The 25,266-nt window shown below is 41.6% G+C and overlaps 3 protein-coding genes across 3 annotated transcripts; all 3 read right to left on the minus strand.

Moving 5' to 3' along the window:
- Positions 1-5,183: 5,183 nt before the first annotated feature.
- Positions 5,184-5,951, minus strand: LOC136542961 (disease resistance protein PIK6-NP-like). Its single transcript, XM_066535562.1, has one exon. The coding sequence runs from the start codon at positions 5,949-5,951 to the stop codon at positions 5,184-5,186; it is 768 nt and encodes a 255-aa protein (XP_066391659.1).
- Positions 5,952-5,963: 12 nt separating this feature from the next.
- Positions 5,964-10,705, minus strand: LOC136542962 (disease resistance protein Pik-2-like). The gene is made up of 2 exons (XM_066535563.1): positions 9,752-10,705; positions 5,964-7,200 (listed from the first exon to the last, which is right to left on the minus strand). Exons 1-2 carry the CDS (start codon positions 10,600-10,602, stop codon positions 5,964-5,966), a joined length of 2,088 nt encoding a protein of 695 aa, XP_066391660.1. The 5' UTR covers positions 10,603-10,705.
- An 11,437-nt stretch (positions 10,706-22,142) lies between these two features.
- Positions 22,143-25,049, minus strand: LOC136542963 (uncharacterized). The gene is made up of 2 exons (XM_066535565.1): positions 24,322-25,049; positions 22,143-22,479 (listed from the first exon to the last, which is right to left on the minus strand). Exons 1-2 carry the CDS (start codon positions 25,047-25,049, stop codon positions 22,143-22,145), a joined length of 1,065 nt encoding a protein of 354 aa, XP_066391662.1.
- Between the last annotated feature and the right edge of the window lie 217 nt (positions 25,050-25,266).

Raw genomic sequence — 25,266 nt, forward strand, 5'->3', positions numbered from 1 at the left:
TTATATACTAATTTACCATAATGTCAATACATATTTACAATAGTTGGGTTACTATAACACATGAGAATATTTACCATAATGTTATAGTAAACCACTTAGTAAGGAGTTACTGTAAATTAACATAGTAATTATCGTAACTCAAAGTGGCTACAGAATAAGTTATTCTATGGCCAACTACAGAATAGTAGTTCTATATATATATATATATATATATATATATATATATATATATATATATATATATATATATATATATATATAATCAGAAATACTCAGATGAAACGGAGGGTAACCACCACCCTGGGTGCGGTAGCTACCCATCCACTATAATGTTCAGACAGCTCTGGCTCCGGTCTTCCTTCCGAGCTTTTTTCTCATTTGGGAAAATGCAGGACCACGTCGTTTCGTCCTTTGCTAGCAGATAAAATCGGTTGCTTCTCTGCACACCCATCCAGGCGCGGTATACCTTTCCACTGACACCCTGCAGAGTAGCACAAAATTTCCATCCGCACTTGCACCAGGCCTTTATAATGGACGAAACGCAGCCCAGGCCTTTATGGTGTGGTCGAATCAGGAACATGCAGAATGCTTGGTCGTGTCTAGCCGAAATTGAAAATTTTCGCTGGCCTTCGAATTTGTTCAGATGTTTTTGGAGGCTGTGCGTTCCGATTTTGTATCATGGACCCATGGCCTTTTTTATTCAGCTACGAGTACTGAGTTTTTGGTGGCTGTATTATCATTTTTTTCTTCAAATGAAAAATGGTCATGTGGGATCTTATTTTGTAGATAAAATCATAAGAAATATTGAGGTGAAAACATATTACAAATAGGATATATGGTTAAAAAAAATATTAGCAGTTGAAGCTTGATTATCTAAAATTTTTGAACTCCGAGCAGCCTTTTCAGCGGTGATTCTGAACCAGGGTCACGAGCCTGATTTTCATCCAATCAAGTTCATTACAGTGTGACATCGTACTTGTTTCTAAAGCAATTTTTTCTAAATTAAGCTGCAGCAAATCTTGTTCAGTAGGGTACATAATTTTTCCCAAAACGTTTCTTTGGTTGGGGGGGGGGGGGGGGGGGGGGGGGGGACATTTTTTCTCTGGTAATTGTTGTTTTCTTCGTTGAAATATGGTTATATGGGATCTTATTTTGTAGATAAAATCATAAAAAAAATTATGATGAAAACAAATTACAAATCGGACATGTGGTTAAGTAGATATTAGCATTTGAAGCTTAAAGAATTTTGAACTCTTTGTGCAAACAAAATGTGAGAAAGACGAGGACATCTAAAAGCTGCAAAGCCACGTGGTTGTCAGGGACCTTCATCACATTTGTTCAGCAATCCACCCATGGCCTCTTTGTCCTTTGAAGATATGATTCTGAAGTCTAGAGACCCAACAAGTGCCTTCAAAATAAAGAAAATCTAAGTAGACGCCAGAACCTGTGAACATGCAGCAACACCTTTCATGTTTGTTTGATCTTACTACACGTTTGAACAGTATTTAGCAGTCTGCATTACTCAAATCATTAGCCATAATTCAGGATGCTTGTGGTTGTGGGGGGAATCAGGATGATGTGCCGTGGTAGACTGCATGCAGCAGTCCTTCGAGGGGTTGCAGACTGCGGTCACTGCAAAGTCTGGATGGCGAATGAAGCATACAGGCAGCAGCAGCACGGCGCGTAATGACAGGCTACTTCATATCGACTACCTCTGGATAGCAGGCTGTAGCATACAAGACCGGCCAACCCTGTGCGTGCATGCCATAGTGTTAGGCATGCAAATGGGTCAGAGTTACTAGACCCAAACACTAACCCTCCTATCAACCCACCAAATTCTTTATGGGTTTTGGATCAACCCAACGCACTCTGTCCTTGAGTACTTGTTCCACCAAAGAACACTACGAGTGCAGGACAAGAAACGAAGACGCGTGAGGAGGAAGAAGAAACGTTTTGGGTACCGGGTCAGTGGGTCATCCCATGAAACTCTGCATCGCTACATAGTGTAGTGGTCCTAGTCCGACCCTATAATGCACGTCATTTTTTTTGGCCAAAAGTACATGAAAATTTGGCGCACCCATGCATGGCCTCTTTGTCCTTTCAGATATGATTCTGAACTCTAGACACGCAGCGATGGTCCCAATTGTATGCGTCTGCCCCAAAAGCGAACTGAGCAAACGGCAGAGGAGGGGCTGACATCGTACTGCTATGCCATTTGTATTGAACCAACATCGTCCATCAGATTGCGCTACTAAGACACGTGTCCAACATCCAGCAGCGACGGCAGCTACCACCCCCCGGTGGGCATACTGGTTGGTTCGCTCTGACTCGCTTACCGGCCTGGGTGCATTCTGTACAGAGCCGGTTACTACATAGTTGTACATATAACCAGTTACTACACAGTTGCAACCCATTGCTACTCTAGTTACAATCAGATATGATACCAACTCTGAATTACAACTGAATCTGGTTATGAAGACCAGATGCAAAAGGTACACAAAGTTATAACTAGTTGCAACTCGGTAGTATATGGAGTTGCAATCAGTAACACACAGAGATGCAACTCGTTGTAAAAATAATAAAATATATCCATATTGGATCTAGTTTTGTTAAACACATTTTTTGGGTAAGATGCAGCAAACGGTTTGTTAATTGGGGTTACGGTTTAAGAGAAAATTTATTTCAAAGAATCTAACCCATAAAAGATTCCATCCACGCATGCATGCAGTCTGGTGGGATTTGTATGCAACGTGGCTGTGCATGGTAGGTGGATGATACAAATTAACTAGGACGCACGCATGACATTTTTCGGGGTGACAGTTCACGTGCGGGAGGCACGCTCGGATAGTGGGCTGATTCGGCCGGTTGCACGGACTAGGCGCACCGGTTGGCCTGGGTGAATTCTGTGTATATATATATATATATATATATATATATATATATATCCACTAAATATATACAAAGGTATCAAAAGTTAGTAAATTACCTAGTTGACAACTTGAGATAATGATTATCCACTAAATAGTCTCAACTCTTAGATCAGAATGCCCTAACTGCACGTATGCACTTTGAACCGTATGTCTTATGGGATTGCCAAATCTTGTCCTCTGAAGAATACAAATTGGAGGTAAATTAATATATGATTGGAGGTAAATTCTCTTTGAACTGAAAACTGTGGAGCATTGCTCCCCAGCTATTTTATTAAAACTGAAGGGACCAAAATACAGAGCATTGTCCTCTAAAGCATGAAATATACAAACAAAAAAAATATAAATATAGAATAAATTAAATTACCTGGATCGGATGATGCCTGATGGAATTGGACAGAGAGAGGCAATCAGCCAATCAGGCAAGCAGCACGTCCCTGGTTCTTGGCAGTTGGCACGAGCAGGCAAGCAGCAGGGCGCGCAGCGCAGGAGGCCAGGACGGCGGAGGCCTGAGCGCAGCGCAGTACACAGCACGCCGGCAACGATTGGCGATGGCCAATGCCCAATAGCCGATTGATCAAGGAAGGCAGGAAGCTAGGGAACTACCTATATACAAAGGCAGCAAGCAGCGCCAAAGGAGAGAAAAAAATTGGAGGTAAATTAAACATTGATTATTTTTCATAGATCAACAAAGGGAAGTAGGAGCAACTGGCCAAACGAACCGTACCTGGAACACCTGACGTGGACTCGTCGCTTGCGTAGGAGTCACGTACGTGGCTACGTGAGTTGAGCTGCCGGCCGCCGGCGACGTCGCAGCGGCCGACGACCGCGCAATGGAGCGGCGATCGGATCACCGCAATGGAGCGACTCGGCGAGAAACAATTGAACCACCAAAATCACCGAACGTCCGATCGATGGAGAGGAGCGGCAGCGGCGTGCGGAACTCAGAAGGCAAACCTCTCGTAGGTTTTTCTTGACCGGGTCTCCTAGCTGTTACGATTCGTTGGGCTTTTTTTTTTTGGCGTGCGTAACTCAGAAGGAAATCTGTCGTAGGTTTCTTTTTTTTAACCGGGTCTCGTAGGTTCCTGTTACGAGATTTTTTTGAAGACCTACCTGTTATGAGATTAGTTGGGCATTTTTTTTTTTGGTAAAGTACATTTTCCAACTCTCAATTCGTGCCGAAGTTCGATTTTCAACCTTTAACTATGAAATCGATTAAGAAACACTCTCCAACTATCAAAACCGGACAAATTTGGTGGTCGGCTGGTTTCAAAAGCGGTTTTCTATTTTCGGGAGACACCGAAATTTTATATTATTTTTTTTGAGCATCTTAACATCCTCAAATAAAAAAACTCAAAACTACAAAGTTGTAAATCTCATTGAGAGCTACAACTTTGGTATAAAAAGTATTTTCATTTAACTCTATACAAATAATATATTAGTGCTCTAATGCGGCAAGCGTTAGTAGACGATTATTATGGTACTGAAATTTTATATTATTTTTTCGAGCATCTTACTGTCCTCAAATGAAAAAATTAAAACTATAAAGTTATAGATCTCATCGAGGTCTACAATTTATATATAAAAATTATCTTCATCCGACATCGTATCGAAGGGTTTTCTATTTTTTGAAATTTAAGTCTCGTCACACAACAAAACAATACTATGGCATCCCAAAATGAATTAAGAGACTAGAAAAACCAACCTTCCGCCATCCTTTGGTCGCCAAGCAGAGGACAGAGGAGGCCCCTCGTTCTTAACCTTTGGCTTGGCGGTGCGCGGGACGAGGGCAGAGACACATAACCATAGGGGGACGGTCCCTTGCGCTGCAGCCTGGTAGTCGTTCGTTTCGACGTGAAGCCACAAAGCCAACTGCCAACTGCCAAATTAGGCGGGATAGGCACTACCGTGGGCGCGGCAGGCGTCAGCAGGAAGGGGAACTGAGATTTGGGAAGTAGGGCTCTGGTAGTCGGGTCCCTTAATTCGCACTGCGAGATGTACCAACAAACATCAAGTAGCGCGTGTAATGTCCAACACAAACACAAGTCTGTGGAAGGCTCACCTGAAATCACAAGTGCACAACAGTGTACACACAAACTAGTACGTTTTCCATAAAGACAAGGGAACTCTTTTTTTTTTGGGAAGACTACATAACATTAGGAGGAAAAGCAGCAGTACTATAAAGGGTACAAAAGAGACATGGCCGGAGAACCAGCTTTGATGTTCTCAACAGTAGTAATTAAGACGATACAACAATCACCAATATCTAACTGCAATATCGAATTGGTTGGACCTCGAGCGCCTATCATTCTCAGCCTTCATCTGCTCAAGTACTGTGTAGACTAGTGCAGGATAGTCACCTGGACAGTCGAGCATAACCTTTTTCAGGTTGGTCAAGTGTTCAATGCCAACGATGCTCCTCTCCGCCACGTGTTTGCCGTCAAAGCTAAGTTCAATAATCTCAAGCATTTCCATCGATTCTTCCTCAAACCGAATAACTTTGGGTAGACAACCTCCGAGCATCAGGTCCCTGAGCACCGGAAATTTGTGGCTGGTGCATGCAGCCAGCTCATCACCCGTATAGCAGTGCCAATCCATGCCCAATGTCTTCAGGTTGGGCAGCATACACAGGACGCCAAAGAGCTCAACATTAGTAAGTGTTGTAAGTAGCACAGTAAAACTAACAAGATATGTGAGTGACCCGATCCAGCTGGGCAATCCATTGGCAATGTCACCTATGATCGAAAGGGTTTGGAGGAGTCGTGGTGGTGTTGGTAGGTGATGGAGAAAGTTTAGTATCTTAACACCATCATCACTACTTCCATGTTGTCCGATATAGAGCCACCGCAGGGAGTGCATCTTACTTATGGACAGAGCAAGTTCTTTGAGAACCTCCTCATCAATGGCCTTGTTGATGTCGATGGATAAGTCTAACTCTTCTAGTTCCTCAAGTTCACCTACCTCTTGGGCAACTTTAGAGTCCTTCCCAAGAGATACCCTACGCAGCACATGTAGAGCCTTCATTTTGTTTATTCCTCAGGGCATAGTCCAATAAGTTTCCCAAAGATTATCCTTGTTGGAGAACCGTATGTCCTCGAGTTTCTCCAGCTTTGTGATTGTTTCTGGCAGCTCAGTAAGAAGTGTGTAAGCTAGATCAAGCGTCTGTAAAAGCTCTAGATTCCCGATCTGCTTAGGCACCTTGCTTATGTTTGTGCCCCTCAAGCTTAGGAACCTAAGTAGGTACAGATTGCAGGCGTACCTTACATGCTTGTTTGTTACTCCCTCACAGCCTTCTAGGTCAAGCACCCTCAAGAGGACGATGTTGCTTAGCGTTTTTAGGAGCTTGTGTTGCCCATGGAGCTGGAACATGCTTAGTGATCGAACATGTTGTATGTTCAAATTATCCTCGCCTCGGCGGCCTTCAACATTTCTCTTTGCTACAGAATCTACACTTTCCACGTCAGCATGGATGGAGAGGCGACGGATCTTGTCATACAACATCCCCTTATACTGCCCTCCATGCAGGCTAAGAAAGTTAGCTTCCAAGGACTTGGACACCATGACCTCAAGAAGCATGTCATGCACCCTGTATGTTTGCTCTGTCCAGGCATAACCACCCGAATGGCCTGCTTCTTCAATCATGTTCCTACTCAAGAGTTCGTCCAAGTAAGACTCTGCAACCTCCCACATAGTCAACCCCCGCTTTTGATGAACCAATCCTTCGGCCATCCATCTATTCAATAGTCGGCGCTTGCAGATCACATAGTCCTCTGGAAAAATGCTAAAGTACATCATGCAACCCTTGAGCTCATGTGGGAGGTGATTGTAGCTAAGTGTGACTATATGCTTCATCCCCTCAAGGTTAGGGTGGATCTCCATTTGAGAACCAAGTGATTTGCAGACTCTATCCCACTTATCTTTGACTCCTGGTGATTTGTACCCTACCAAAACACTAGCAATGCTGATAATGGCCAATGGCAGCCCACCGCATTTTTTCAAGATGTCGCTCATTACATCTTCAAACTCATTTGGGTAAGCGACATCCATGGAGCCAAACACTCTACTGACGAACAACTTCTTGGAATCTTCAAGCTTAAGGGGTTCCATTTTATGAATGCAAAGGCCACTAAAACTAGCAGGACTGCATGCATTGGCCACTGTTTCTATTCGAGTGGTCAAGATGATTCTACTGCCCTTGTTGTTCTCTGGTAGCTTGGATTGGATTGCCTCCCATGCTCCCACACTCCAAACATCGTCAATCACTATGAGGTACCTGGTTTAAGCATATGTAATATAGTTAGTTTAGCCATATATCCAGAAGGCAATTTATGACCCCTCATGTGCAAAATGTATGAAAATGTTTATGTGCAGTCTCTTTATTTTTGCAGAACAAGGTTACAAGAGTGGGAAGTGCAATTATTATTATTTCTTATACTAGTATGTCAACTCATGCTCTATACATATTAGAAGAGTGGGAAGTGTTAGAAATTCATAGATAAGTTTAGGCCGCATCTATTCAAAGTACTTGCATTTTTCCCCTCTAATTCTTCGTGTTCTAACACGGTATTTCTATAGATATTTTCTTATCTTTTTCTAGTTGTGATAGATTTTAGTTTCCAATTATACTTACTATATACTTTTTAATACCCATTCATTGTTTTCCACATTCACTACTATAGAAAAGATTTTGCGAGACAGTGCCATTTTATTATCTGGGACGGACGGGCTGGACGGTCGCCTCCATTAATAGGTGGCAGGGCCGCTGGCCGAGCACCCGCCTCTCGGTTAATGCTCAACAGAGGCGAGCAGCATTAAGCATCCGCCTCTGTTAATCCATTAACCCAAGCGGGCAACTTAAGACGGACGTCTTTCTCCGTTAATCGTTTATTTTCGGAGGCGGTCGTTCTAAGGGTCCGCCTCCATAAATTGATTTACAGAGGCGGGTGCCTTAAGATGTATGCCTCAATTCATGATTGCAACAAAAAATAATTCATAACTTTTTCATATGAAATCGGATGAAGGCAAACTTTATATCAAAATTGTAGCTCTCGACGAGATCTACAACTTTGTAGTTGAAAAGTTTTTGAATTGAAACTGTTTAGGGTCCCAAAATATTGTTGTAAATGCACAGATTTTGAAATTTGAAATTTAAAATTATCAAACGATCTTGGATGTAGACATGGTCTATACAAAAGTTAAAGTTCTAATAGAATCTACAACTTTGTAGTTGAAAAGTTTTTAATTTGAAGATATTTAGAGTCCCAAATACGTGTTCGAATGTTATAGATTTTGAAATTTAAAATTTAGAATTCCTAAACGATCACAAATGTTCACATAGTTAATACCAAAGTTCTAGTGGCCGACCCAATCTACATGTTTGATATTGATAAGTTTCTAATTTAAAGTCATCTAGAGTCTCAAATATGTGTTTTTGAAATTCACATGTTTTGAGACTTAATTTTTAAAAAATTTCAAACTATCTTTGATGGAGATACATCCCACACCAAAGTTATAGTACTTAACAAGATTAATCTGCATTAACAGAGGCGTTTGATTGGCAGCAGTTGCAATGCCCGTCTCCGTTAATCGATTCCGCCCGCCTCTAGCAAGTTTTCTATAGTAGTGATTGCCACACGTCTCTATGTGTATTTGACATATACTTAGCTAAACCCTTAGTTTCAACTAATATGCTTGACCTAGAAATAGATATGTGACCATTGTTTCTTATACAAATATGTATACAAGGTCATGTTTGTCACGACTTCAACTCCTTGCTATAGTGCGTGGAGAAACCAGAACTGGTGAAGCAAAAAATGCGGTTTTTAGTTTATTTTGATAAGAAAGATAAAATAACTTTTTGCTACACGGCCCAAGGAGGTGCTAGAGCCAAGCCGGCCAGAGCTCCACCAAATGGGACCTTGGTGCCAATGGTGACTGACATCATGATTGTATTAATTAAGTTAGTTTGTTTCTATATTTAAGAAGTCAGAGGTGGATATTGTATAAGCACATATATTAGTACTTTGGTATTTTATAAATGATAGATGTAGGTAGATGCAAATTTAGACAATTACTTTATGTTATTTTTTATAACCTGGACTAGAGGTTCCCTCATGCAAAAGCCTACGGCTCTGGCCATTGGGCAGGTGACTTTAGTCCCGATTGGTTGCCCCAATCGGGACTAATCCTCTCTTTGGTCCCAGGCCCAAATATGGCCGAGACTAAAGCCAAAACCGATCCAAACGAAAAGTTTGTTCTCTACTAGTGTAATGACATTGCTATAGGTTACTTTAGGTTATTTACAACAATGGTTGGGCCGGTGATTTAAATGCAAATTTATGAGCCTATACTTTCATAGTGGCATAGATGCATGGTTAGTTAGGATGAAGATTAAGGGCTTGCCTTATATTATTTTCACAATGTCAGATGTGGTAATTAGAAAAACAGAAAAGATCCAGAAGTGACAATCATTACAGGCGTTGTACTTCTAATTAGGGTTAATGTGAACTTTTCAAAGGAAGACTATAATAGCAATAGATAGTGTAAATATGGTATCATTAGAACTACCATGATCCGTGGGAAGTCACTTTTATCATTAGATAGTATAAATTGGAAGGTCCTTTAATTTAGAGGCGCACATAACAAAAACTACGTGTTTCCTCCGTTCCAAATTATAAGTCGTTTTGATTTTTTTTTGTACATATCTAGATACATAGCAAAATGGATGAGCCAAAAAAATAAAAGTGACTTATAATTTGAAACGGAGGGAGTATCTAGAAAGCCAAAACATCGTATAATTTGGAGCAAGAGGAGTACAGTAGTACCTTTTGTCCACGAGAAGCTCCTCCAGTCTTTTGGCTAGCCCGTTGTCATCCAGGTCGTCGATTGCACCCAGGGCAGCCTCTTCCTTGATGCCCCTGTCGTCAGCTGTTTCGGGCTTCACGACCTGCCGAAGAAGGTTCGTGAGCAACACCTTGAGGTCCCTGCTCGGCTCGAACGCCTGAGACACGGACACCATCCCCTGCCACGGGAACTCCGCTTCTAGCCGCCGGCACACCTCCATGGCCAGCGTCGTCTTGCCAAGGCCGCCGAACCCCACGATGGAGAAAACGGCCTTGCGTTCACCCTCGTCGCCAACCGGCGCCTTCAGCCGTGCAGCCAGTTTATCAGCCTTCTCCGCGATGCCGACCAGTCGGTGGCGGCGGTCGGCGTCGTTAGCTGGAGCGGACACTGTCATGGGGGCGGGTAGCAGTGGAGGGGAGCGGCGCAGCGCGTCACGGTTGACGCCGAACCGCGCCTGGCGCTCGCTGATGGCGAGGGTGCGGGCGCGAAGGGCTCTGATCTCACAGGCGAGGCGGCGGCGAGACGGGAGCGTCCCGAGCAGGCGTCCCAGCCAGGCGCGCACGCCGTCGGTGGGCCGGGACCTGATGCGCAGGGTGTAAAGGTCGATGCAGTCCTCCGCGTCGTAGGCAACCTCGCCCAGCTGCCTCATGCACACCTGCAGGAAGCGGTCCACGGCCCCATCCTCTGCCTCGGACTGCATGATGAGGAGAGCATTGATGGCGTCTAGCTCGTCCCGCAGCTCAACAACTTGGCCGCCGACGCCACTGAGCTGCTGGTACTCTGAACTCAGCAGCTGCCCGGCGTTGCTCAGCAAGGTTTGGGCGCCCTCCATAGCCCTCTCTCTCCCCGTGTCCGTGTAATGTAACAAGAAGAGAGAAGAAGCGCTCAGCAGAGAAGCAGAGTGCCGCACAGCCGTCGGTTCAGTTGGGGTTGGGGAGAGATTTATTATGCTGCTGGTCTGGACGCTCGAGGAGTAGTGGCAGGCCCGGTCCTGTCAATTTATGGGCCTGGAGCTTGGCCAGAAAAATGGGCCCTTCATTTACGACAACGCGCAAGAATGACGCCGGACGCGAAGACGCAGCTATGAAGCGACGAAGAGAGCGGCCGCGGCGGAAGGGAAATCGACACATGCTCCAGTATTTTTGGGCCACATATATGATTTTCTATTGGACCAGAGTATACCAGCTATAGCTTATAGTGTGTACATACCTGGGATTAGGCTCCTTGGCTTCGAGGGCCCTGTGCCAGTGCACAGCTCGCACCCCCCAGGGCCGGGCCTGAGTAGTGGTGTTCAGTCTCTCAAAGACTCCTGAGTAGTGCTGCACGCGATAGAGGTAGTGTGCATCACGAGGGCACAGAATTTTTTCCCCTCTGGGTGTACCTGCTTATAATTTTGGACATCAACATAACTATTGTACAGTACTATATATGTGTCGGAGTAGTCCCTTTGGATAACCTCTGCCCTTTTTGTTTATGGACATAATTTCACAGCGATACATTTGGAAACGGGAGTTCGTCAAACGAATGAACGATAGTGCAATTTGTCCCAGTCGGCCAGCCGGCAAATTGGCCATACGATCAATCCAACATTGTGCGGCACGCCGCTTGTACTAACCAAATAAAGGGGACATACAATGCCAAAAGCACGGGTTTAATTAACAGGGGGTAATTAACTCAAAGTGACGCTGACAGGCTTTGTAGACATCCCGCCCGGCCTCACCGACAACGCCGTCCACTTCGAGAGCTGGCCGCACGACGGCATGGAGCACAGCCCCTGCGACATCGCCTTCCTCGTCGGCAAGGACAGCTACGAGTTCGGGGCGTCCGACCTGCGCATGGACGTCAGCCGGAGCAGCATGCCCGTGTGGCTGGACTGGGCCATGGGCCGACGGGAGTACGCCTCCGAGAATCCCAACACCGAGTGCGTCGACTCCCTCAACGTGCCTGGTTACCTCTGCAGATGCAAGCAAGGCTTCGAGGGCAATCCCTACTATGATGATATCGGATGCACCAAGTAGCACTAAAAAATGGGGGCGACGCCACTGAGGTATCCCGAATTTGCATAGTAATAAGTATTTTGAATAGTGCCACGAAATTGAATAGTAACCGCTGAATTTAAATAGTGTTGTGAATAGTAACTCAAGAATTTTAAATTTGAATTTTGAGTTCGAGTCTGTTGCAGCAGTTTAGCGTAATCGTGTAATAGTGGTATCGGAGCCTAGTTATTAGATTTTGAATTTGAGGGATTTACTATAATCTGTTGAGGATTGAAAAGTTACATTATTTAAATTTAGAAGTTAATATAGAAAATACAGCCAATACTAAAGAGAATATAAATATAAGGTGTAGACTAAATAGCTCTGAAGAACATACTTGGCATATCTCTCACGGACAGATAAACTTAATAGGTGATTTGATACATAACTTTTACATATCTTGGGGAAAGAGGCAAGACGATCTAGAACTAAAATTTGACAGACTACACAAGGAACATAAGCACCTTGAAGAGTAATATTCAGCTATCAATAATAAATTAGAATTAGCATTACAGACTTTAGAAGAAAGTAAAGTTTCCCTAGGAAGAATCAACCAAAATAGTGATTATATTAAAAATGAGTTAACTTATCTATATAAGAAGATTGATAATATTAATATTGTTGAGCATAACAAAGAGATTGTGTTATCATCAGCAGGAATAGTTGAGTCTACCATATCTTTAAACTCAAAAAAATGGAAGTATCTAAGAGCCTCTCTAGAAGAGACAAGTCACTCCAGCTAGTAAATAGAGACGTAAGACCTCTAGGTTTTATAGATAAACTGAAGGGAGGATGTGATGATATTGAAACCTTAGAATAAATGATAGACGCAGAAAGAGATCTTGAAAGATACTTTAAGAAAAATAAGACTTCAACAAATATATCAAATGGGTTGGTTTAAAAATAAAAATAGATTATATAGAATATCTAGAGAAGTATAATTAAGTGTATTAACAGAACCTGTTCAGTTAAGAATTGTTAGCAAACAATTTGAGAATCCTTTAAAATATTCAGGGTATAAATATATACATCAGGGAACGTATATCATTGGAATTAAAGGAATGACAAGGAAAAAAATTAGGAACCAAGGTTTTAATAGCTTTATTAGATAAAAGATGGGACTCAATAAACAAAGCAGCATTAGGATTTTTAGAAGGTGATATGAATGAAAACATGTTAATAACATATATAGCCCCAGATTTAATAATGGCAGTAAAAGAATTTATAGATAAGATGGTTTTTGGATTTCAGATCAAAGGCTATGAAGACTTTGAAGGAACAAATCTATTAGTAAGCATAGAATTTATTGGAAGGTTAACCAACAGAAGTGAAACCAAATATAAGGTAAATATGAACAATGTTATAGAAAGTATGCAATCTAAAGGAATAAAATTTATGAGTCCTCTAAAAATAAGTTCTAAAGAAAGAGCATGAGAAGAATGGAATATAAGCTCGTTAATAGAACCAAAAATTTTAAAACAACCCAAAGATTACATAAGCTATGAAAATAATAGAGGGATGACTAGTATTAAGTTTGTAGATTATAAAGAACAAAGTTTAGATGATTTAGAAGCATCCATTTCAGAGGCAAAATTAGAAGAAACTAGAAGGCATAGCATATGTGAATTTATGGAAAAAATTAGATATAGATAATGAAATAAAACATTATGAGCAAAAGTTAAGCAAAATTCATGATGAATACAAAACCTCTATGATATGCCAATGGGCGGCTATAAGAGAAAAGGAACTCTACTTTAGACGAGAGTTATATAGACTTAATAACATCAAGAAAGATAGAGAGTTAAATAATAAGAAATTTAGCATTCCAATAAAGAAAAATGAATTTGTGTCAAAACAAATAGAAAATAGGGTAAAGGAAGCCAAAAAGAATTAGAATATAGCAAAGATAAGATAAAATACATAAAAGATAATGATATAAGCGAAGAAGAGCAATGGGAAATTAATAATAAGTTTTTACTAGAAAGCTATGAAGAAGAGGATGAAGATACAATTGAGATCTGTAGAAATAACTCAGTAACTCTCATAAACTCCTTAGAAAATAAAGAGTTGCATAAAAATAATGCTATAGAAGCAATGGAAATAGATCCAAGTTCATCAAAAAGTAGATGAGGTCCAGAAATAAAGATAGAAGGAGAAAAAGAGAGACCAACTAGAAAACCAAGAACTTGGCCACCGAAAAAAGAAGAACCTGCATATAGATATATACCTGGACAATATAAGCATATGGGTTCAAAAAGAAGAGAATTTGAAAAGACGGTACAATTCTAGAATTATAGAAGTGATGGTGCTATATTAAATTTAGCAGCACATGATCCTAAAGATTGGTCAAATATAATTAGCATATGGAAAGGATTGATAGTCCAAAAGTATATACAAAATTAGCATAATATTGGAAATAGAGTAGAAGATATGATTACATATTTAGAAACATTTTTAGGAGAATCAGTCAAAGTTTTATGGGAACAATGGGTAGAAGCTTTCCCTAATCATTATGCCCAATTAAAAATAGCTGGTAGTAACCCATATAATTTTGCAAATATTATATCAAGTATTGTAATAGGTGAAGATTCGGAATTAGGATTTACTGTTTTACCGAATGAAAGATTAAAAGAAATAGAAAAATTGTCACTAACAAGCTGGAAAGGAATAAAAGAATTTTCTCAACACTATTTGTATAATGCTACAACTACCAAGCAAGGCTATAACCAAGGTATAGTTGAAAGATATTTTAATAAATTGCCAGATCCATTAGGTTCTATGATATTTGAAGAATATAAAAAAGAAACTAATGGTAAAGAATATAATATCTCTCATGCTATAACATTCGTTTTCATACAGTTAAGAAAAATATGCACGAACATACAAGCCCAAAGATCAATGAAACAATCAGATTATAATTTTTGCAATAAAATAGTTCAAATACCATTGACATATGGAGAAGAGAGATCTAGAAACAAGAAATATCTTAAGAATTATAAGAAAGGAAATATAAGGACAAAGAGACGTTATTTTCTAAGAAGATCAGACAATAGAGCTCCATTCCTCCATAAAAGAAATGTAAGAAGATATAATCCGAGAAAAAAATATGATAGTATATGTAGATGCTTTATTTGCAACTCGCCAGATCACTTAAGCAAAACATGTCCTAATAAAGACAAGAAAATGTATTCCAATAAGCAAGAAGAACAAGAAAAGTTTCTAATAATAGATAGTGTGAATGAAAATATTTTTGTGTGTGATGATGATATAATGGATGATGAATCGATATACTCAATTATAGAGATAGATGAAATAGAATATGACGAAGAAAAAGAATCAAGTGAAGAAGAGTTAGGCTTAATTGATGAGTTAGCAGGAATAAAGATACAAATGATGGATCAAATAAACTGCGAACACAAGTGGAATCATAAAAAAGGTGATTCTATTATAAAATGTGTATTTTGCTTATATTATTAAGATCCAGCAAAAAGAGCAACATGTAGGTTATGTTGAAGACAAGCATGTATGTCATGTCTAAAATAGCAGAATGATATGAAAAATGAGTCAGAAGCTAAAATAATATATGAGGAAAATAAAGTGCAATTAGAAGAAGAAGTAATTCTAGAGGAAAAAGGAAACAAATATTTAAACAATACTCCACAAGAGTTCTTCATTCCTAGATTAAGTTTTTAGACTGAACAAATTTTGTCATACTTTACTCGAGATATTATAGATCTAATTTGGAAGAAATATGCTAAAAGGATTACAAAACCTTTCATGATATACAAAACTATTTTATGAAATTATACCAAGGAAAAGAAAGGCATCTAGGAATAATTGCGAATGCAAATATTTTTCCTTTACTTCATCTTGATGATAAATTAATTGTTAAGCCTCATCAAATATTCTTGATATTGAGGGCTGATATAAATTTAAAATATTTCAGAAGCATACAAAGAAATATTGGAGATGATATCTCTCTACAAACTATTATTGATCATGGGTTAGTCCATGATATATATGGTACACTTGAAAAGAAGCTTGTAAGAAATTAGCATATATTCAAGGGAGATACAAAATTAAGTTTTGTTCCAATCCACCAAAATTTACACAACCAATAAGACCAGCATGCCACGATATATATATCACAAAGGGATCATACAAATTTCCTACTACATGGACTTCAGATTCATGGCAAAATTATGAAGAGCTGTTCATAAAAGACACGAATCATGATAATTGGAGAATTTTCAGTGAAGCAAAAGAATTAGAAGGAAATACCAAATTTGCTCCTGAATATTATATGATGTACCAAAATAAAATAATAAAAGTATTCTTACGAGAATACTATGGAAGCTATAGTATAATACAAATAGAAGTTGGAAGACTAATAAAGCCTAGTTATGGCAAAGAATGTCAATTATGAATAGAATATCGTGAATTGTTGTCCTGGTATGAAATATGGCAACCTGAAGAAATGGACAACGAAGAAAATATTGAGGAGTTATAAGAAGAGTCAATACAGACTCAGTTCAATATCAATATATATGTTCTATATAAGAAATATACTCCCTATGTTGATAAGGTGTTATCAACAATTCGGCCGGGGAAAGATAATACTACATGTTAGAATCCTTGATTTGATGTTTGCAACATCAATCATTCAGGCATGGTAGACCATACTAAAATAATATCCAGAAGGATAAGACCGAGTGTGTTAGAAGACAGCTCAAAAGGAATATACAGTCACTCTACTGTAGCCAGGACAATTATTGAAGCACGCAGCTCTATCCAGCTGTCCAGGCAACAGTAAAGGAGAATAATTGAAGACACCAAAAGACTTAAGAACGAAGTAACTCCAGAAGATAAGCATGAAGGACAATCTAGAAGGCTCCCTTCACGCTATAAAGAGAGATGCTGGGAGCATTCATGCAGCATCGGACCGAAGACCACCAATCGGACCGAAGACCACCAGCACCATCACCAGGAACTCATCCACTAAAGACTCAACTCCACACCACCACTCCACCATCTCTCCACTCACACATACACCATGAAGACTACAATCTCAGGAGTCCTCTGAGTTCATCCACCTTTAATACTAATACTCCACTTACTTAGTAGCCACTCCACCGTTGTAAATTAGAGAGTAAAGGAAATCCATGTGATCTTCCTGCGCTTGTAAGGTAATCCCTAAGGTTTGTGCTAAGTGCTTGGGGTTTTTCGAAAGGGAAAGCCGTATGTAAGCTTGCTCTGTGAAAATGAACTAGGCTTTCCTATTTTAATCTCTGCCTTCCTTTAAGCTCGTTCATATGGGGCGATGTCTCTATGCTAGGGACCCTAGAGGAGAAACCTCTGTGTGTGTTGTTCTTGTGTTAGCCCTGGTAGCGGCGTTTGTAGAGAACCCTATTTGCGCAGATAAGTGTTCCCTTCAGGTGAAACTGCCTGGGGAGACAATAGAGCCTGAGTCCTGTGTGTGCGTGGCTAGGGATAGCGAGGGAGAAGACCGGGTTAGTCTGATTTAGAAGCGAGCTAGTGATGCATACGGTGAGTACCGAGTAGGACAGACACAAGCATAGTCGCACGACCGGCTGAAATATTGGTCTCGCCAGCCTGCAAAAGATCCTAAGAAGTATAATTCGCATACGCATATTCATGCATATTCACTAATCACACACGCATCCTGCATCCACCATCCATAAAGCAAAACAAGTGCTCCAAATAGTTACGCCGCATAGTGCCTGCATAGTGAGAAAGTTAGTGCTTGAATAGTGAGAAAGTTGGGTGACTAAGCCTCTCCCCGGTGAGTGCTCGTGCACTGTTCATATTTCGAATTTAAATAGTAGCGAGTATTTTGAATAGTGCCATAAGTTTGAATAGTAACCACTGAATTTGAATAGTGCTATGATCAGTAACTCGAGAATTTTAAAATTGAATTCTGAATCCGAGTTAGTTTCCCGGTGTTTGCTATAATATATAGGGTGCATTTTATATACTCCCAGGAGTAGTTACTCCCATAATCAATAAATCACGTTGCGTATGTGTACATACTCATTTATCAGTTTGAGTATGTTGACATATTAATATTAAGATACTCCAGATCTTTACTATGTGAATTTGTTTTTAAAAGACCACATATTTTTTAATATATTATATAATACTATGATAGTAATATATAAAATAAGTATAACCATATACTATAAGTATACATACATACTTGTCATACGTAGTACCCTAAATGGTCTAGTACAATGATATACTCCATCTACATACATTTCATCGGGCCATATACGTCCTAAATCTAGAGATATACACATGGGAGTAGGAAATTATATATATATATATATATATATATATATATATATATATATATGGGGCATCATTTTGGCATTGGTTGCACAACTTGCATTGGGCATCTAACCTAACTAGGCCAATGCATAGATATATACGCGTGTTTGGCGCGGGAATACGGCCAGAACAGCTGTATATATGTTGGACTGTCACGGCTGCAAATGGGTTTAATTCATTCATGGAGCAGGTTGAGGTCGTTGGGCCCAAATAAAAACAAGAAAAAATCGGACATCTAACCTAACTAGGCCAATGCATAGATATATACGCGTGTTTGGCGCGGGAATACGGCCAGAACAGCTGTATATATGTTGGACTGTCACGTCTGCAAATGGGTTTAATTCATTCATGGAGCAGGTTGAGGTCGTTGGGCCCAAATAAAAACAAGAAAAAATCCACCGAGTTCCGTACGCACCTCTACCATCGCCCGCGTTCACCTTGAGGCTAGGGATTCACGAGAGACCGTGTTGGCTCTATCTTCAATTCTCCACCCAAGTCGGCGGCGGCAAAATATAAAATAAACTAAGGCACCAAAAGACGTGGAATGCAGCATGAGGGATCGGAGGAAGAAAGGAGAGCGAAGAAACCAAGGCGCATGAACCTGTATGTATAAATAGTTGCTTCCACATAACTTTTCTATTGAAATTAGGATGCAGACGAACTTTAGATCAAAACGTAGTTCTCAAGCGATCTAACACTTTGTAGTTGAAAAGTTTTTATATTTCAAACTATTTATAGTCCCAAAATATTGTTTTAAGTTCACGAATTTTGAAATTTAAAATTTTCAAACCAACTCATTTATACTAAAGTTGTAGTTCTCAATACAATCTGCAACTTTGTGGCTGAAATTTTTTCTATTAAAAGTCGTTTAAAGTCCCAAATATGTGTCGTTAGTTCATATATTTTGAAATTCAAAATTTAGAATTTCTAAACGACTTTGAATGTTCATATAGTCAATACCGAAGTTGTAGTGACCGACCTGATCCACATTTTTTTCTGATAATATTTTTTTTTAATTTAAAGTTATTTATGGGTGCTGCTGTGACGATGGAACACTGAAGACCCTTGGATACACAGAGCCTTCCTTGGACTCCTCACATCAGCTCCTAGAGGTGGTTAAGAAACTGTCTGAGGTGGTTGGGTATAAAGTGTTGTTTTTCATTCACGACCGTGCCTTGACATGTTTGTCATTAAGCAAAAGCAGAGTTTGTTACACCTTAGCTGCTCACGGTAATCCCACGATTACCGACACCAGCGACCCAAACAGCACACGAGACTGTGATTTACAAAGATGCAATTTGCTACATGCAAAGCATCAAGCTGCTGTACTAGCTACTCAGAGGACCAACAGAAGCGACCCGAACTGCCTGAAACCGGCCAGGCAGGTAAGTTTGTTGATTTGGTTGGAAGTGTTGCCCATTCAATCCCTACTAGTTAACTCCTTTCATTCGAACATGGATCCAACGCTTCTCATGTTCTAAATAGCTTGTTTGCATGCAGCACGGTGTTGAACCATCTCTGAAAATTTTTCTTACCAATCCTGACATCATATGCATAAAGTAAAGACTATAATTTGAATAGTTATCCTCGGTTTGGTTGTAGCGTGTCTAGTAGTTGTTCAAATGGAAACTTAATTTGGTGAATGAAAGCTCCATCTGACCTGCTTTAGGTAAATTAAAGAAAAATAAATTTGTCGTCCTTATTAGAGGCGTCAAGCGTGCATACATATTAAAATCGTCCTTCATCATAGATCTTCTCCAAGCTAGATGTAGTATAAAACCATTTGCTAACGTATATACATAGATCAGAGCGCCTAACAAGTCCATATATATGGCATCGCGTGTTTGGCGCGGGAATCCGCCAGAACAGCTGTATATATGTTGGATTGTCACGGCTGCAAATGGGTTTAATTCATTCATGGAGCAGGTCGTTGTGGGCCCAAATTAAAACAAGAAAAAATCCACTCGAGCGAGCCGGCCATGTATATATTACTGTATTATTAAGCTAGGAGTATGTTATATGATTGACTGCTTTTATGTCTGTTAGCGTTAACCAGTATATGCATTGATGCACGAAAGCTTATAAAATTTACTAAGGCGAGAGACGACTCTCGAGGCCTACGAACTACCCGGGATTTAATTTGTGGATGATAGATTAGTCTAGTCATCTTTGCTGTTCATAGAGAAAAGGGCTGCTACATATAAAATCAACAATTCGGTCCACCCTAGCTAAACTTTCTCGTCTAGCACCCATCGGTATATAAATGTTGGAACCCAGCCGTGGCGGCCGGTCCCTGGAATGACGGTGGAGCGGCGGCGACTGAGCGCGGTCACCGCGGCGAGAGCACGAAACGCTGGAATGCACACACGCGAAACTGGATGAACACAACAAGTTTGCACTGCGCAATTGCCGCAGCTTTTTCTTGGACTTTTTCATTGCATTACATAGAGGGATACACGGGCTTGAAGCCCGACCACCCCGTCGCACGACGAGCTCCTCGATCTCCTGCTTTACCGGATCGCTGACCGTGGGCATGCGCTGCGTGACATCACGACGGGGGAGACCCACACGGCGGTTACGGCGTGGACTAGGCACAGCACCAGCCACCCGCAATTCTACACCATCTAATACAAATTACTGAAAGCGTAAACAGTTCCAACGAGATTACATCAAGGACACTAGACTTATTCAAACTAACAAATCACCCCCTTAATCTTGTTGGACTTGAACGACGCCCAGACTTGATCTCAGCTCAACAAATCTGATCCTGCCCAGTGGCTTTGTTAGGATGTCTGCCATCTGATCTTCAGTCCCCACGTGATCAACACCAACCACGCCTTTCTCAATGCACTCTCTGATGTAATGAAATCGAGTATCAATGTGTTTACTCCTGTCATGGTGCATTGGATTCTTACTCAGCTCTATGGCTGACTTGTTATCAACAAGAAGTCTGAACTTCTGAACCTCATTGCCTGTCAGATCGGCCACCAACATACTGAGCCAAACACCCTGACATGCTCCTGCAGCAGCTGCAACATATTCTGCCTCACAAGTAGACAAGGTCACCACCTTCTGTTTCTGTGAAGCCCAAGTCACCAGACTGGAACCCAAGTAAAATACCATTCCAGATGTGCTCTTGCGGTGTACCAGATCACCTAAATGGTCACTGTTTATATACCCCAGTAGAGATAATTCTGAGCTTCTTCCTTGTATCTGAGCCCAAGATGGATTGTGCCTGCAATGTACCTGACAGTCGTCTTTACCACAGCTCAGTGTTCCTTGTCTGGTGCTTCCATGAACCTGCTAGCAACTCCCACAACATATGAAATATCAGGTCTTGTATTCACAAGGTACCTCAAACTGCCTATAATGCTCCTGTACCTTGTAACATCTTTTTCAGTTCTAGGCTTTGCTGTCATAGGTCTGACACGCTGTTCCATAGGAGTGTCAACTGGATTACATCCCCTCATCTGGCACTGCTCAACTATTTTCTTGGCATAAGCACTCTGACTAATAGTGATTTCAGAGCCCTGTTGATTCACTTCCAGCCCCAAGTAATAACTGAGCAAGCCAAGGTCACTCATATTGAAGAGTTTCATCATCTGTCTTTTGAATTCAGCAATCTTGCCACTGTCAGGACCACAAATTATCAAGTCATCAACATACACTCCAACTAACAAGAGTGAATCACCGTCACCTCTTTTGTACACAACATGCTCCACCTTACTCCTCACAAAGCCCAAACTGATTAGCTCATGATTCAGCTTGGCATTCCAAGCCCTGGGTGCCTGTTTAAGACCATACAAAGCCTTGTTGAGTTTGAACACTTTGCCTGCACATTCCTTGTTGATGAAACCAGGGTGCTGCTTAACATAAACTTCTTCAAGCAACACACCATTTAAGGAGGGTGATTTTACATCCATATGATGAATTTCCCAGTTGCCATGTGCTGCTAAAGCCAATAGTACCTTTACTGTTTCCATTCTAGCTACTGGTGCAAAAACCTCCTCATAATCCACCCCTCATTCTGTGCATAGCCCTTTGCAACAAGCCTAGCTTTGTACTTGACAATGCTCCCATCTGGATCCCTCTTAAGTTTGAAAACCCACTTCAGACCAATTGTTTGATGATTTTTGGGTAAATCAGAGAGCATCCAGGTGTTGTTCTCTTCAATAGATTGAAGTTCAGCTTCCGTTGCTTTTCTCCAACACTCCTCCTCAAGAGCCTCTTCTACACTGGGAGGCTCATCAGCAGCAAGAAGACACAACCCACTATATTCAAAATTCTGAATTTCGTCAGTTGTATCATACAGGTTGGACAGTGACCTGAATCTGGGTGTCAATTCATCACTTTCAGAGCTTTGCTCTCTAGGTGGTGTTACCCACTGAGCTCCAGCTCCTCTAGGTGAATGTGAACTTGATACAGTGTGTGTGGCTGACTCTTGGGGGCTCCCAAACACTAGAAACACTTGTGCAGATGATGGCGATGCTGGTTCAGGCCCCCTAGACTATGGACTTCCTTGCTCTGTTGTCGGTTGGGCTATAGTAGACTGAAATTCAGTGATGAAGAATTTAGGTCTGTCTTGACTGTTACAGTAACTGCTCTAGTCCCAGCCTTTGTTCTCTTCAAAAATGACATCTCTACTTATGTGCAGCTTCTTTGACTCTGGATCATATATCCTATAGCCTTTGGTTCCCTTTGCATACCCGAGAAACACCATCTTCATTGATCTGTCACTCGGTTTTCCTACCCCAGGCCCATTGTTCGTCACATGTCCAACACACCCAAACACCCTCAGGTGTCCAACACTGGGTTTCTTGCCATGCCAGGCTTCATAGGGAGTGACTCCCTCTAAACTCTTGGTTGGAGCCCTATGAAGCACATAGACTACTGTGGTGACTGCTTCACCCCAGAATTGAGCTAGCACTCCTTTGCTTTTCATCATGCATCTTGCCATCTCTACAATAGTCTGGTTCCTTCTTTCTACTACCCCATTTTGTTGAGGTGTGTATGGTGTAGTAGTGTAATGTTTGATTCCAAATTCAGTACAAAACTATATGAACTGACTGGAGTTGAACTCACCCCCTCGATCTGTTCTAACTGCTTTCAGCTTCCCTTCTAATTCAGTTTTGGCCCTTGCCTTAATTTTCTTTAGGTAAGCCAAAGCCTCATGTTTTGATCTGAGGAGCTCAATCCACATGTATCTACTATGATCATCAGCAACTAGTAGAAAGTAGGCCTTGCCACCTGGTGTTGGAGGTGAAATATGTCCACACAAATCAGTATGAAACAAATCCAAACCTTTCTGAGCTCGGTAGGATGATGCCCTTAGAAACGGTGCTCGATGTTGTTTTCCTAAAGTGCATCCTTCACAAACCTACTCAACATGATCCACCACTAGCACTCCATTGACCATACCCTTTCTACCCAATTCTTGGAGAGCCCTGAAATTCAAATGTCCATATCTAGCATGCCAAAGCCAAGCTGTGTCAGTGATACTCAGCATTTGGCATACTGGTGTTGCTGGTTTGATCTGCAACTTGTACAACCGATTGCCAGTGCGTGGAGTACTGACAATCAGTCTCCTTCCCTGATCAATTCGATCAAAAATCTACAATAAACCATTCTCCAGCACTACCTTGCACCCAGCTTCCTCTAACTGACCAAGGCTAACAATGTTACTCTGTAACTTAGGAATGTAGTAAACATTTGTTAATACCTTGTGCTCTCCTCCGCGACCTGTCATGATCATCTAGCCAAGGCCTTCAATATTGACACTAGAGTCATCTCCAAAATGCACTGTGCCATGCACTGACATATCAAGGCCTGTCAGCAGAGACCACATGCCAGTCATGTGATTGCTTGCTCATGTATCAAGATGCCAAACACCAGCCTCGCACTCAACAGGATTCACCTTCTTCTCTTGGAGATGCACCATCTATGGCTGCTTTGGCCCGACGTCATGAACTGTGGCAAAAACCAACGTCGCCTTATCAACGTTAGCCTTAGCAAGGTTTGCCTCCTCACGTTTCTCCTTCTTTGGGAGCTTGCAGCCCTACGCCCAGTGGCCATTTATGCCACAATTCCAGCACCTCCCTTTACGACATAGAGTGCCCTCTGAAGTGAGCTTGACACCGCCCTTTTGTGGTTCCTAGCACACCACGGACTTGCCCTTGCCCTGACCGCCTGCTCCTCCATTCTCCTTCTTCACCGACGATCCCGATTGTTGAAATTGGTGCTTGTGCTTCTCCAGCCAATCTTCCTCAGCGAGCAGCAACCGCCTGGCTTTATTAGTGATCTGGTCGACCTTGTCCTCAAACCGATCTTCTGCAGTGCGCAACCGCCCCACCAAATCCTCCACCAACAAGGTTTTCATATCACAGAACATCTCGATGGATACGGCAACTTGATTGAAATAGGACGACAACACACACAAAAAATTCTTGATAACATGAGGATCGTCAACGGTCTCATCTAGGGATTTGAGTGTGGCAACGAGGTTGGTGATCCGCATGCCGAAATCCTCCATGCTTTCTCCTTCTTTGAACTCGATGTTCTCGAATTCCTTGAGAAGCTTCTGGACACTGATCTCCTTCACCTGATCTGCTCCAACCCTCATCGTCTGCACCGTCTCCCATGCCTCCTTCATCGTCTTCTTCGTGCCAAGTGTTCCCCACATCTCCCTGGGAATGGATCTCATCAGAGCACCCAAGGTCGGTCGGTCCTGTGACCGCTTGACGTTGGTCCTTGGGTCAATTACCTTCCAGATCTCCATCGCCTCATAGTTGATTTGCATCAACATTGCCCACTCCACATAATTGGAGCGAGTGAGCATCGGCCAGACTAGGGAGCTCTCCTTGACGCCGCCGGTGACGGAGCTCGGACCGTCACCCATCTCCTCCTTCTATTGCCATCGTGGGATCACCAATTTCTTCTTCGGAGGTTCTCGCGGTGGGCTGATCGACCCACCGTAGAACATCAACTGGCTCCGATACCAGTTGTTGGAACCCAGCCATGGTGGTCGGTCCCTGGAACGACGGTGGAGCGGCAGCAACTGAGCGTGGTCACTGCAGCGAGAGCACGAACACTGGAACGCACACACACGAAACTAG

The sequence above is a fragment of the Miscanthus floridulus genome, chromosome 3 (assembly GCF_019320115.1).
Source record: "Miscanthus floridulus cultivar M001 chromosome 3, ASM1932011v1, whole genome shotgun sequence".
In the NCBI taxonomy this organism is placed as follows: domain Eukaryota; kingdom Viridiplantae; phylum Streptophyta; class Magnoliopsida; order Poales; family Poaceae; genus Miscanthus; species Miscanthus floridulus.